The sequence below is a fragment of the Plectropomus leopardus genome, chromosome 1, assembly GCF_008729295.1.
Source record: "Plectropomus leopardus isolate mb chromosome 1, YSFRI_Pleo_2.0, whole genome shotgun sequence".
In the NCBI taxonomy this organism is placed as follows: Eukaryota; Metazoa; Chordata; class Actinopteri; order Perciformes; family Serranidae; genus Plectropomus; species Plectropomus leopardus.
Window position 1 is genome coordinate 3,458,926 of NC_056463.1, and position 12,435 is coordinate 3,471,360.

Genomic DNA, 12,435 nt, shown 5'->3' on the forward strand with positions numbered 1-12,435 from the left:
TTTTCAGATGTACACTTGTGTTTTCTATATGGATAATCTCTTGATTGTGCCATTGTTGCCGTCGTTCTGGCTCTTTGCGCCGTCATGTGAGATCACTGTCGGACCCGAGCGAACAGTTCTCGCAGCCACGGTGAATCCTCATAGAGCCGAGGGTCGCCCAGATACTCCGAGGTCCTTTTGTACAGGTAGTAGTACAGCACAGAAGCTGTGAACCGAAAAAATATGTGAGGAGGTTTTATAGAAAAAAAAACACCACAACATACTGAAAATGCTTTATCATGTCATGTTCCTGTAGCACAAAAATGAGGAGGTTGAAAAAACGATTAGTTATTATATACTTTTCCTGTAACTGAAAAAAAACTCCATTAAGTGCACACGCTGATGTCAGTCTGAATTGAACAGTAAGTTAAAGTTACACTGATGATTCTCTCTGTGTTTACCAAAAAATAAACAAGCAGTCTGTGTAGCAAGGACGCAGTTTAACAATGCAGACTAAATGCTTGATCTAAATAGTTGCATTGCACGCATACATTTGTGTTTCCCTTCAGTTCAACGCTGGAAATTCTTGCAGTGACATGATTGAACAGCAGTGAAGTGGTATTCCTTCAGACCCGTCCAATTTAAATTTAAGACAATTTCATTTCATTTTTAAGGCCTTTTTCGTAAATATGTTCTTTAGACATTTTAAGACTGTTTAAGGACCACCTTGACTACAACACAAAATGTTCTCACATTATTAAAAACTCTTGACCTCAGTTTTCTGTGAAGAAGTCATGCAACTCCTGCATCATTTTTGTCATGAAAATCAACTTCCAAAATATTTAAAATAACTGCAAAAAAAAACGTGACAAATGTCATTGGTGTAAATACATTAAAATGCATTAATGGCCTTTTTACTTTGTGTAATCAAACAGCCAAGTGTGTGGCTCTGGTGCTCTACGATTACTGTTACTTGAGAGTTACAGAGAAAAAGAGAATCCCCTCCAGCATTAACAACGCAGCCCGGCAGAGTTTACAGTGTCTCAAAGTAGGTTTGACATGAAAGAGACTTCGTGAAGTGGTGATGCAACGCTGAATCACACACTGAGTAAGCGTCTGGGTGCGTCTTATGTAGCAGACAAAACAGAGAGACAAATAAAACATGGCGACAGTCCGTTCTCATATTTAATACGGGATCACCTGCAGAGAAGAACAATAACTAGACAATAAATCCTTTTATCCACTTATGAGCTTAAAATAACACCCACATGGCAATGTGAGATCACCGCCTGGAGCCAGAGAGGAACGCAAACTCAAACACTCAGAAAAAACTCCTTCTGTCAGTGACACTCCTCAGAGCATGTGCACATCTGTTCAGAGGTCTAAAATCAGGCTACATAAAAACTGATGTTAAGGGAAAACTAAAAAAAAAAGGTTAATAATTTGAATTATGTCAATTCTTTGTACTGAAAAATCAGCATTCACTTTCTAGTAAATATTTCTGCTCAAAGGCAAAAATTCTCCATGTAACATCTTCTACTTCTTATATTCAGCTGAGAGACAACGCATTTGCTCTGCTGTATTTCTAACTTATCAGTGCACGTATCACATCTATACTATAATTCGTATCAGTAATTCGGCCTTGATTGCTTCTCGTTTCATTTAGGAACAAAACTCATGTAAATCAGAACATACAGTGATACGCTGTAGCTCCTTTTTCTGGAAGAAGACAGATTTGTGATGTCCTTAAAAACTCCAGAGACAGCAGTAAAGATTTAAAACAAAAGCACTTGTTTGACGTTAAAAACAACATAATTAAACAGGATTTATTAACATGTCATCTTACCGGTTCGCTGGAACACAAACAGCACCTGAAGGCCGTCTGTCCAAATAAATCTGTTGATATTCAACCAACGCAGATTCTGCAAAGATTACACAGAAAATGTTAAACATTTTGATGTCACAGCTTTTAAGATAAGATAAAGAGAGATTAGACAAGACTTAAATAATAATAATAATCCCAAACACATTACAGCTGCTCCAACAGAAATAAGAGACAAGGAAGATAAGGGGGAAAAAACATGACAAAAATTAATCTCACTGGCCCTGAGGTTTTTTTGTTGTCCATTGTATGGATGGTTCTTGTCAATGCAGCTTTATGTACTTTATGAATGTAAACAGCTGTATTTCACAGAATTGAAGTAAAAATATTGTGGAAAAATGATGACAGAAATACTAATTCGATTAAAATGAATATAAAACGAGATAAAAGCAATTGATAGTTGCACAGGATAATGGTGTGTGTTATTTTTACTGTAAAAATACATAAATATTAGAAATATGTAAATATTATTGCACAGTAAGAGGTTAAATACTGCATAGTAGGAAACTGCACATGAATGTTTAAACAGTATAAATATAAAGGATAAAGGATCCGTATATATGTATACGGGCCAATTTAAGTATATAAATGACATAGTTTAACTATATAATGATATATATATATATAAGAATAACTTCACAGTGTAAGTGTATGTAATATATATGACACATATGATATATGATATGTGCATATATTACATACATATTTCTCAATAAATATATAACAATAACTTATTTGTATATAATTTATAACTAAAACTATAATAACTATAACTAACTATATAACTATAAGGCAGCATAAGACTGTATATTCAACTTTCCTCACTCAAATTAGATTATTTTTTTGGACCAAACCTTAAAAGCAGCATGCAAATTTTCCCTTATATTGTTTGTCTATCTCTTCTAATTTAACCAATTTTAATGACATTTGTAGGATTTTGCCCCCGTGTTGATCTTTAAATAATGTCATTTTAGCATTTTCATGAATATTCATTTAAGAGTGATAATTGAAATAATAAAAAATAATTTTATATCGGAATTTGGACTTGGTTTCTTATATACGTCCGACCATTAGTGCAGACAGAGGGCGTACCATGAGCCAGGAGTGGAGTATGATACTGAAGGTCAGGTAGAGAGCAGAGAGCATTAGCAGAGCTCTAAATCGCTCCAGCAATATGGCGACCAGGCCGACCTGGAACACGTAGGTGTTAAACAACATCAACAGAATGATGATCAGGTTGAACAGGATGGAAATGTCTTGGATTCTGTTGAAGAAAAGCGAGAGGGAAAAGAAAGAGGAAAATGTGTGACCAGCAGAAACAAAAGAGACAGGAACAGAGAGATTTACAGGCTTACTGTCTTAGCCGTTTCATTTCATTCCAGCATCCTGAATGACTCAGTGTAAACAACTAAAGCGTGCTATTTTTAGCTTTTCCCCTCGAGCCAGAGATAATGTTTTGGCTGCTGAGACAGTGAGGGAAACTTACATGAAAAGTACGAGCTGGACGGCCGGCTCGGTCCTCAGCAGCTCGCTGAAGGAGTTGACGAACAGGTCGAAGGAGAGCAGGCTGAGCTGAATCAGCAACACCAGAGAGTAGTTGCTGGTCTGGAGCGTCTCCGGCCCGAAGGCTGGGCGCCCGGGCGGACCGTGGTGGTTCCACGCTGGATCCAAGGCTGCACTGCACTCGCACACACACTACATAGAAACATTAATCCGCACGCAACAGTCCTGACTGTTTAGGAGTTCAAAGGGCTCCGCTCTGACGTGTGATCGATACATTAGGGCTCCATTTTCTGTTGTTAAAATTAGTCCTGTTTACTTGACAAAAACTGAAGTCCTTTTAAAATGGGAAACGGGTTTAGGGATGAGCTGCGTGGAAATCACAGATGACAACATGTCTGAAGAGTTGATTTTCACAGATCCAGCAGGAACAGATGTGGTAGCTCAGTTCAGTTTAGAAATGTGGTAAAAGCCTCCAGGTTGTCTTAGACCGTCGCATCGAAAATGTGAAACATCAGCACTCAGAGAAATCCAGCAGAGACTCTGTAGAAAGAGAGGAAACATATTAGTGCTTTACTGGAACACAGCATGCTAAAAAATGTAAATTCTGTACAGCACAACTCCTCTTCTGCTGCAGCTTTGAGTGCACTTAAAGGAAGACTTCACCCCCAAAATGAACATCTGTAAATCACAGTCATGCAACATATTGATTTATTGATATACCACGGTTAACAGCAGCGAGACAAATGCTGATTTTGTAGGTGAAGTATTCCTTTAGACTTGGGGAAAAAAGATATTTCTATTTCCTTATACGTATCCAGACACATTATACAAATTATAAAAATAATCTATGTAATGTTGATACTTTTCTAAGAGGTTTGATCATCATTAGCTATCAGTAAACTTTCAACCTTTTTGACTTAATTAACACGTATCACTGTAAAATCTGACAAATTGATCATACTTAAAAAAAGACAAATAAAACAATGGAACCGATTGCCTTGAAAAAGGAAAGTAAACATAACTAACAATAATAATAATACATTTTATTTATAGAACGCTTTTCACAATACTCAAAGACGCAAAAACAAAGTCAATTAAAGTCAGTAAAACATACAGAATAAATCAAAATAAGATCAGTAAAAGCAAGACAGACAAGCGTGAAATGTGGATAAATCAAACATTAAAGCGGATTTTAAAAAGGTGGGATTTGAAAGTGTTGAGATCAGTGCAGTCTCTGTAGATCTATAGCTGTAGTTCTCCTATAGATATGAAAGATTAAATAAAGTCTGCACACTAGTGCACGCTCCGATTTAAATTTATAAAAGCTGTCATGTCTGAGGAAGGGCTAATGCTCGAAATGTCACACGTGTGGAGGTAATCCAATACATTTTCATGGGAGCATGCACTAGTGTGCAGACTTTATTTATTCTATTTTCACTTGGTCCAGCACCTAGTTTTTATCACTTTTTTAAAACTTTTTTTTATAGGTCTACTATAGGTCTTGCATTATGGTAACTTATAAAGTAATAAGAACTTAGTTATATTAGACTATAGACTATTAGTTATATTTTCAGTTTCCCAGATTTTGATAAACTTGTCAGCCGACGGCACCTTTGGAAAAAAAATGCTAAAAGGCATCATGGTCACCTGCAAAAGCATCAACAGGAAGTGAATAAATAAACTAGCGACTGCTGAATCACACTTTTGAATATCTGAAAAGAGGAAATCTCCGTGCTTCTAGCAGCAACTCGTTCAGCAGTGACTGAAGTATGAGTAATGTTGGGCTGGTCAGAGGCAGTGATTTCAGCACTGACTGATGACAGGATATAAATCATGTTGTGTCAATACCAGCGAATGATTAGATCTGACCTGGTTGATAATGTTTGGGTCAGTTCACCCAAAATAATGATACATTTTATCACCTCAGTTGTATTTAACCGTGCACATAGTTTGGCTTTTTTTTGTTAACATTTTGAAATATCCACCTGAGACGTCAGCTTCTCCTGTGTTGTCATTAGTTTTTGTTTAAACTACTTTCCACTAAAAGAAATACTCGCTCAGAAAATATGTTTACTCTGAATAATCCAAAGTGAGAGTGACCGGTAGATTTCTGGGGAGACGCATGGGACATTTTACCCTCAGTATTAAGAACATGGATACAGCAGAGGACTCTTATGAGATGAAATTACACAATATCGACCAAGTAAAGTCAGATTTATTCATAAAACTATTTAAAAAACTAATGGCAACCAAAGTGTTTCACGAGGAGATAAAATGAATGATCCAATAACAAAAAATAATCATAAATGTGAGAATGTGAATAAATTTTTAAAAATCCTGCAATATTATAAAACCAAAAGACAACGGCAGTGTACAAACAACAAAATTAAATTAAGGGAAAATATTTTTGTCAAAACTACGCACCAATTGTATTGCCCTATATCTCAAAACCTGGACAAATAAAATCAGAATAATCTTCACAAAAATATATTTAAATAATTTCAGTCAACGAAACCTTTTAAGCACAACAAAAATTCAAACCTCCAAAACAAGCTCCAACATGGATTAATTTAAATGACACCACCAGGACATTTAAACGCTAAATGACATTTTACCACTTCTCGAAGGATCATCCTGTTTTGTAATGATATCCCCAAACACACAAAGAGTTATTTCTTGGTGTTACTTTACATAAAAACAGACTCTTTCTGCACTTATTTGTTGTAGATTAAAAGAAACGAGTCCTCCTTTCACTACTGTTGCCACCTCTTAGATAAGCAGGTTCTGTAAATCTTCCTCCTTGGCTCCTCTAAACCAGGATCACCGCTATCCAACAAGACTCCACACCGACACCACGCAGGCGGATCCTCTTACTGACCACATATTTATACCTCGACGCGGTCGTGGCAGCTGTGGGGAAGATTAGGACTTCTTCTGGGCGATCAGAAGACGACTTATTCGTGAGAGCTGTCCCACTGACATTGTGGGTCAGCAGAACTACGAGGTCTTTGGCAAAAAGTCTTTGTACGTAGAGATAAAGAAGAACTACCAAACAAAAAACAGAAACAAGTTTTTTTCAGTGAAAGAGATGTGTAAATTTCTCTATCTTCTTGTATAAATTGATAAAAAAAAATATTGTTTTTTCAGATATTTTGTTCTCTTTTGAAAATAATAGTGGCATAATTATAAAAAAAAGCCTTTGTTGCTGTCGTTCTGCTCCGATCTTGTACTTCTTAGTACAGTTTAATCTTCTTAGGAAACTCCCTGACAGCTTGTTGCTTTACACGGAAATAATGCCAACTCATTTTTCACTATTTCAGATTATAACCCACTGTCATCAAACTGCTGCCAAAACAACAAAAGTGTGTGTACCTTGTAAATGAAGGTCGATTCAGAGGCGTATCCGTCCCAATGATGCATGTGTCCGCAAACAACTCCAGTGTGCAGCGCAGAGTGACAGCTTGTCTTTCCGAGTAACACGGTTTATCCCCCACACGTCTCTAATGAACCGGCACGGGATTTCCGTCAGGACTTTGTGGTCAGACTGTTCAAATGCACCTTAACGACAGCAGACTGTAGCTTTTGAATAAATAAAAATACATGACTAAACAGTGTTGACAGATTAGGTAGATATATTGGTAGACGTTGTGTTTACGCTCAATAGATTAAAAGGCTCTTGGGGCCATTTAATGTTATAAATAAAGGTCATTTAGGTTTTAAGCATTGGCAAAAAAAATTCTTGTGACACCTCTTACTTCTTTTGTTCTATACTTATTTTCCTTTTTATTTCCCTATTGGAGGCTATCTTTGTTTGCTGCTTCATAACTGAAATGATAGGGTTTATGGCTCGTAAATCCAACAAAACTCAACATTCGATATGTGGCTGAAGGAAATGGCGAATGTTATACATTTGAAGAAAGAATGAAATTATTATGTCAAACAGGGAGAAAACTCTTTCGGGAAATCTGGCAACAAGTCATTAATCCGATCGGAAAATTGAATTTAATGATTAATCGTCTAATAGGTAAGCTTTATCAATGTGTCGTATGTCAATAACCTGCAACTCATGTGATAATATATGTGTCTTTTTTGTCTGTGTTACCAGTAATGTCCTCTTATTTTTCAGTTTGATTTGATTTTTTATTTTTTTATTGTTGTGGCTGTTTTTGCTGTTGTTTGTTTGTGCATTGGCTGATCTGTTGTGTGTGTTTTTTAAATTGTATTCTTATAGTGCTCTATACAATCAAAAAATAGATGTTAAAAAAAGCTGCACAATCTGTTTCTTTTTTCAATGAAGCTGTTTTTCTCTGTGGCTTTTTCTGTCACTTTTCCATTCAAGATTACAGTAATACCTCTAGGAAAGATATCTGGAGTCGAGCCAGACTAAAACACTGGCATCTAGTGGTAAATGTGCATCAGTACACACACTCATTAAACTATTGCACCAGTGAAGGAGAGCCTCACTTTTTTTTTACAGTGCATTCACTTAAAATACTGTATTAAAATCTGGGCAAGGCAGGCAACTCTCTGATCATGAACCAGGGCCCATCAGTGTTTTAAGACTTATTTTAAGTTATTTTTTATTTATTTTCCAAGTGAAGTGTTGTTATTCATTTTGATGAAAAGTGATGTTGAACATCATTAAAATCAAAGTTACCATGCATCTTAATTTAATTAATTAATCAATTTAAGCCATTATCTTTGAGTTGTGTGACTTAATTTACTGATTTATTTTATTTAGATATGAGATTTTAGCAGTTCAGAGAACATCAGGGAGAATCCAACTTTTATATATAATTCAGTCTTCGTTATGTTGGTGAATATTACATTTGATGTTTTTTTTAATGTAGGCAAAAATAAAGAAAAACAAGTTTTTAAAAACACGGAAAATCCCTGAAAATAAGATAAAAATGTCAACAAAAAAAAACAACTAGAAAATAACCTAAAAAGTGCTGACAATGAAAAAAAAGTATTTATTTTATAGATTTTTTTTTCTGTAAAATTTTTAAAAATAAAATTATAATAAATACATGTTTTTGGGAATAATTTTTTTCTGTTTTTGGATAATTTTCTAATAATTCACACCTCTTTCTTCAACTTGATTTTTAGGTAATTTTCTTGATACCTTTTATTAATTTCTTACAATTTGCGAGACATTTCTTGCCGAGTCGGTTGTTTTCTTCCCCCCATGTTTTTGAATCTTATTTGCTAAAGGTGTCAAAGATTAAAATAGTTCATGAAAGCAGCACAAGAAAAGTGATGTGGATCCAGGTTTGAAAGGGTTAAAGCAGCCTGTATTTTGATATTTTTTGTACTTTTACTCAAGTAAAACTCAGAATACAGGACTTTTACTTGTAACAGAGTAGCCTGTTTCTACACTGTGATAAAGCTGCTTTAGCTTAGGTAAAATATTTGAGTAGTTCTTCCATCACTGTCTATATTTCAGTCTTTTGAAAATGTTCGAGCTATAATTTAACCCTTCGAAACCTGAGCAAATTGGACTTTATTTCTTTAAAAAAAAATAAGGCAATGAGCAATGTATGAAGAAATGACCAACAATTATAAAAAAAAAAAAATTACAAATAATTACCTGCAAATTAGCTTGAAAAGACAGAAAAAAAGAAAAGCAATAAATAAGTGCTTTAAAAATATAAGAATTACTCTATCATATTTATTGTATTTTTGTATGTAGACAATTGTCTGTTTTTTATAGAATGACATGAGCTATTTTCTGTGTCTTTTATAAAATTAATATTATTATTATTTACTTGGAGATTTTCTTTCCATGCCACTTATACTTTTTAAATTCTGCAAGAAAATAATAAAAATTACAAATAATTACCCGAAAATTTGCTCGAAAAGATAGAAAAAAAAAAAGAAAGAAAAGGAAAGTTTTAAATAAGTGCTTTAAAAATGTAAGAATTTGAATCTGTAATTATGATAATTGGGCATTTAGTTTTTCCCTTGAAATTTTCCCCAATCTTTTTTAAAATAATTTTATAAATCCATTAATTTCTTGCTAATTTCTCTCTCTCTCTAAAAAAAAAAAAAAAAAAAAAAAAAAAAAAAAAGGTTTCTTACCAAGTTGCCAGTTGCCTTTTTCTATGTTTTTGAAAGAAATTTCCCCAATTTGGATGCAAAGGTTTAAATACTTGTGACTCCAGGTTTCAAAAGGTTCATAGAAATTATTTGACTTTCTAGGGACTGAATTAAACATTTGTAAATGCTCTAACATGCTGGTTGTGGTATAAAAAGCCCTTAATCAAAAATATAATAAACTGCCAGCTTTAAAGATTCTTAAAACACTCATAAATCCCTCCAAACTTGCCTCTTTTCTCCTTCCCTCCCTGTGAGTAAAGCATGGCCCCGGGACAGAAAAAAGTCTCGGCAGGATCAAGGTGGCCCCGGCGGGGTGGAGTCAGCAGCGGCAGCCTCTATCACTGCTACAGCACCGCACCGTGATTCCTCCGGCCTCCTCCACCACCAGGCCGACTTACAGGCCCTTTAATCGGGAAAAACTGGATGGAATGAAAACAGACTTTTAGGGATATTTTACCACATTTCACCGCTTTTTTTAATCGACAGAAGCTCAGAGAATCGGCAGGTAAGTGAAAACAGGAAGTGCTCTGTGATGCTAGCTCCTCACTGCGGTGTCGCATTCACCAAACCAGGTAGAGTTAGCGTCTTTTTTAAACAACACACAGAAATTTAGCAGATTTGTATGAAAGTTTGGTTATTATACGAGGTGTTATTAAGTTGTTGGAGGCTTTAAAAGAAGTTCGTCTTGATTATAAAGGTGTTTTTTTTCCTTATTTGTGGCACAAACGGCTGTTAACAGTCATAACTTTAGCGTTAGCTTAAACCGACGAAGAGATGCTCTAGCGTCAAAAATCACCGAAAAAAAACACACAAAACTGTATTTTTTTAATGTGGCTGCGTTGTCCTGTAGATTAATACATGATGGAGGTCACCCTGAGTCATTAAAATTATGTTTATACATGAATATTGTGAGCTCAAACCGTTAATAAAAACCACCAAAGGACTTAGTTTTCAGTGGTTTTACGGTTGAGCCGTTAGGACTGTTTGGAAATGTTCAGCTAACTTAAAGTCAGTGCTGTTTCGGTAACGTTAATAGTCAATAATAACTAAGTTATATATTTTTTTAGTGTAAGTTTTATATGGCAGCTAGCCACATAAACCTGGTTACTGTGTTACCGGTGTTTTTCCAGTAAACTGTGAATCATAAGGCTTCAAAAGTGAGTCATTTCCATAAGAAATTCACCTGAGTTTTACAGCACAGATAAAGGGTTAATTATACAGTTTATAATTCAGCTCCACTCTGATATACTCACAAAGAAAGATTACTTTTTGTATTTTTTGTTGAGTTTGGACGAACAGAAGTAGGTTTTTACAGCATAGTTGGGCCAGCCTGTCTGTAATAAAGACTAGTCCGTCAACAATTTAAGAAAAAAGATATTTCAATCATGATTTATGTGTCTTATATTTTTTGTATGTAGACAGTTGTCTGTTTTTATAGTATGCTATTAACCCTTTTCTGTGTCTTTTATAAAATTATTATTATTATTATTTACTTGGGTATTTTTTTCCATGCCACTTTGTACTTTTACTCCACTACATTTCACAGGGAAATATTGTACTTTTCACTCCATACATTTATCTGACACCTTTAGTTACTTTAGAAATCAAGATTTTTGCATAAAAAACAAAGCAAGAGTTTCTAAATATAATGTTTTGTTATAAATGTAATTACTAAACAGTTCATACAGATACAGCTGATTAATCAATTAGCCAACTGATAGCCAACTATTTTTGGTAAAATTCAAATTCTTCCAGTTTTATTTTTATTCTGAATAATTTTGAGTCTAGGATTTTTTTTATTTATTCATTTATTATACTTTTCTGCATTGGTGTCTTCACTTTAAATACTTTTAAGTACAGTTTTCTAATTATTATTACTTTTAATTAAGTAACATTTTCAATGCAGGACTTTTACTTGTAACACAGTATTTTCACAGTGTGGTATTAATACTTTATTTTAGTAAAGGAACTGCATACATCCTCCACTGCTTTTAATTAGACCTTGTCCACTAACTAAATTGGCCAGGTGATGATCTGTTATCTTTGGTTAACCCTTAAAAGGACACATTACAAAAAGTGCTTGCAAATTTTAATAGATCAGACCAAAAGAAGATCTTATTTGACTCGGACAAAAATACTTGCAGTGCAGGATGCTCCTATTTTTTTTTCTTTACTACTCTGAATTTCTAATAGAAATGTTCCCAAAAGATTTCAGTGCAGAAGTGAAATTTTATGGCAAATCAGATAATTCAATTGCAGATGTTGGACAAAGTGTAATTCAAATGAAATTTTAAGTGTTGTTCTCTGTAAAGCTGCTCAAGTTAAATGTAAATAACAGTGTGAAACAGGGCTGCAGCAGTAAACTGGTTTTAAGGTAATACATTGGTATGAAGATTGATGGTTATCATACCATGTTCATGTGCTTTTCTATGGTATAGAAAAAAAAAATGCAACAAGACGGAGAATTTCACCTCCGCCATCTCGTTTCCTTCAAGGCTGCCTGTAAAATTTTTCAAACATATTATTTTAAAAAGTGTTTCAGGTGTCAATTAATTTATTGAACCAAAAAGTTTTCCTTTCCTTTTTAGGGTCATTGTTACTGATAAAAATTTGAGTATCTGAGTGATGACATATACCCTGATACCATGAAACCACAATATTTTCTGAGACGGTCGGTTATCGCACCGTGAAAATCTCATATTGTTGCAACACCAGTGTGAACTGTAGACTTAGGTATTTTATTTATAGTCAAAATATTGGATTAAGCAGTAGTCTGAAGTGATCAAAATAATCTAAAGTAGGGCTGCAATAACACATTTTGTTATTGATTGCTCAATAGATTATTTTCTCCATTTGATCATTTTGATTATAATATGGAAAATGACAATGAATAATGTCTATTATAACTTCCATAAGTCCGAAATGTCGTGTTTTGTGGCAACAATTGAAAACCCCCAAATATTCAGTTACAA

The 12,435-nt window shown here is 34.4% G+C and overlaps 2 protein-coding genes across 3 annotated transcripts in view; one reads left to right on the forward strand and one right to left on the reverse strand.

Annotated features, from left to right (window-relative positions):
- Nucleotides 1-66: 66 nt before the first annotated feature.
- LOC121943773 (transmembrane protein 138-like) lies at nucleotides 67-6,784 on the reverse strand. The gene is made up of 5 exons (XM_042487382.1): nucleotides 6,737-6,784; nucleotides 3,348-3,556; nucleotides 2,954-3,125; nucleotides 1,826-1,901; nucleotides 67-205 (listed from the first exon to the last, which is right to left on the reverse strand). Exons 1-5 carry the CDS (start codon nucleotides 6,782-6,784, stop codon nucleotides 93-95), a joined length of 618 nt encoding a protein of 205 aa, XP_042343316.1. The 3' UTR covers nucleotides 67-92.
- Nucleotides 6,785-9,878: 3,094 nt separating this feature from the next.
- The window catches only part of cd151l (CD151 antigen, like), a 33,899-nt gene continuing 31,342 nt past the window's right edge, over nucleotides 9,879-12,435 (forward strand). For both annotated transcript variants that reach the window (XM_042490524.1, XM_042490533.1), the window contains exon 1: nucleotides 9,879-9,968. The gene's annotated coding sequence lies outside the window, so the exon portion shown is untranslated. The remainder of the gene's footprint in view (nucleotides 9,969-12,435) is intronic.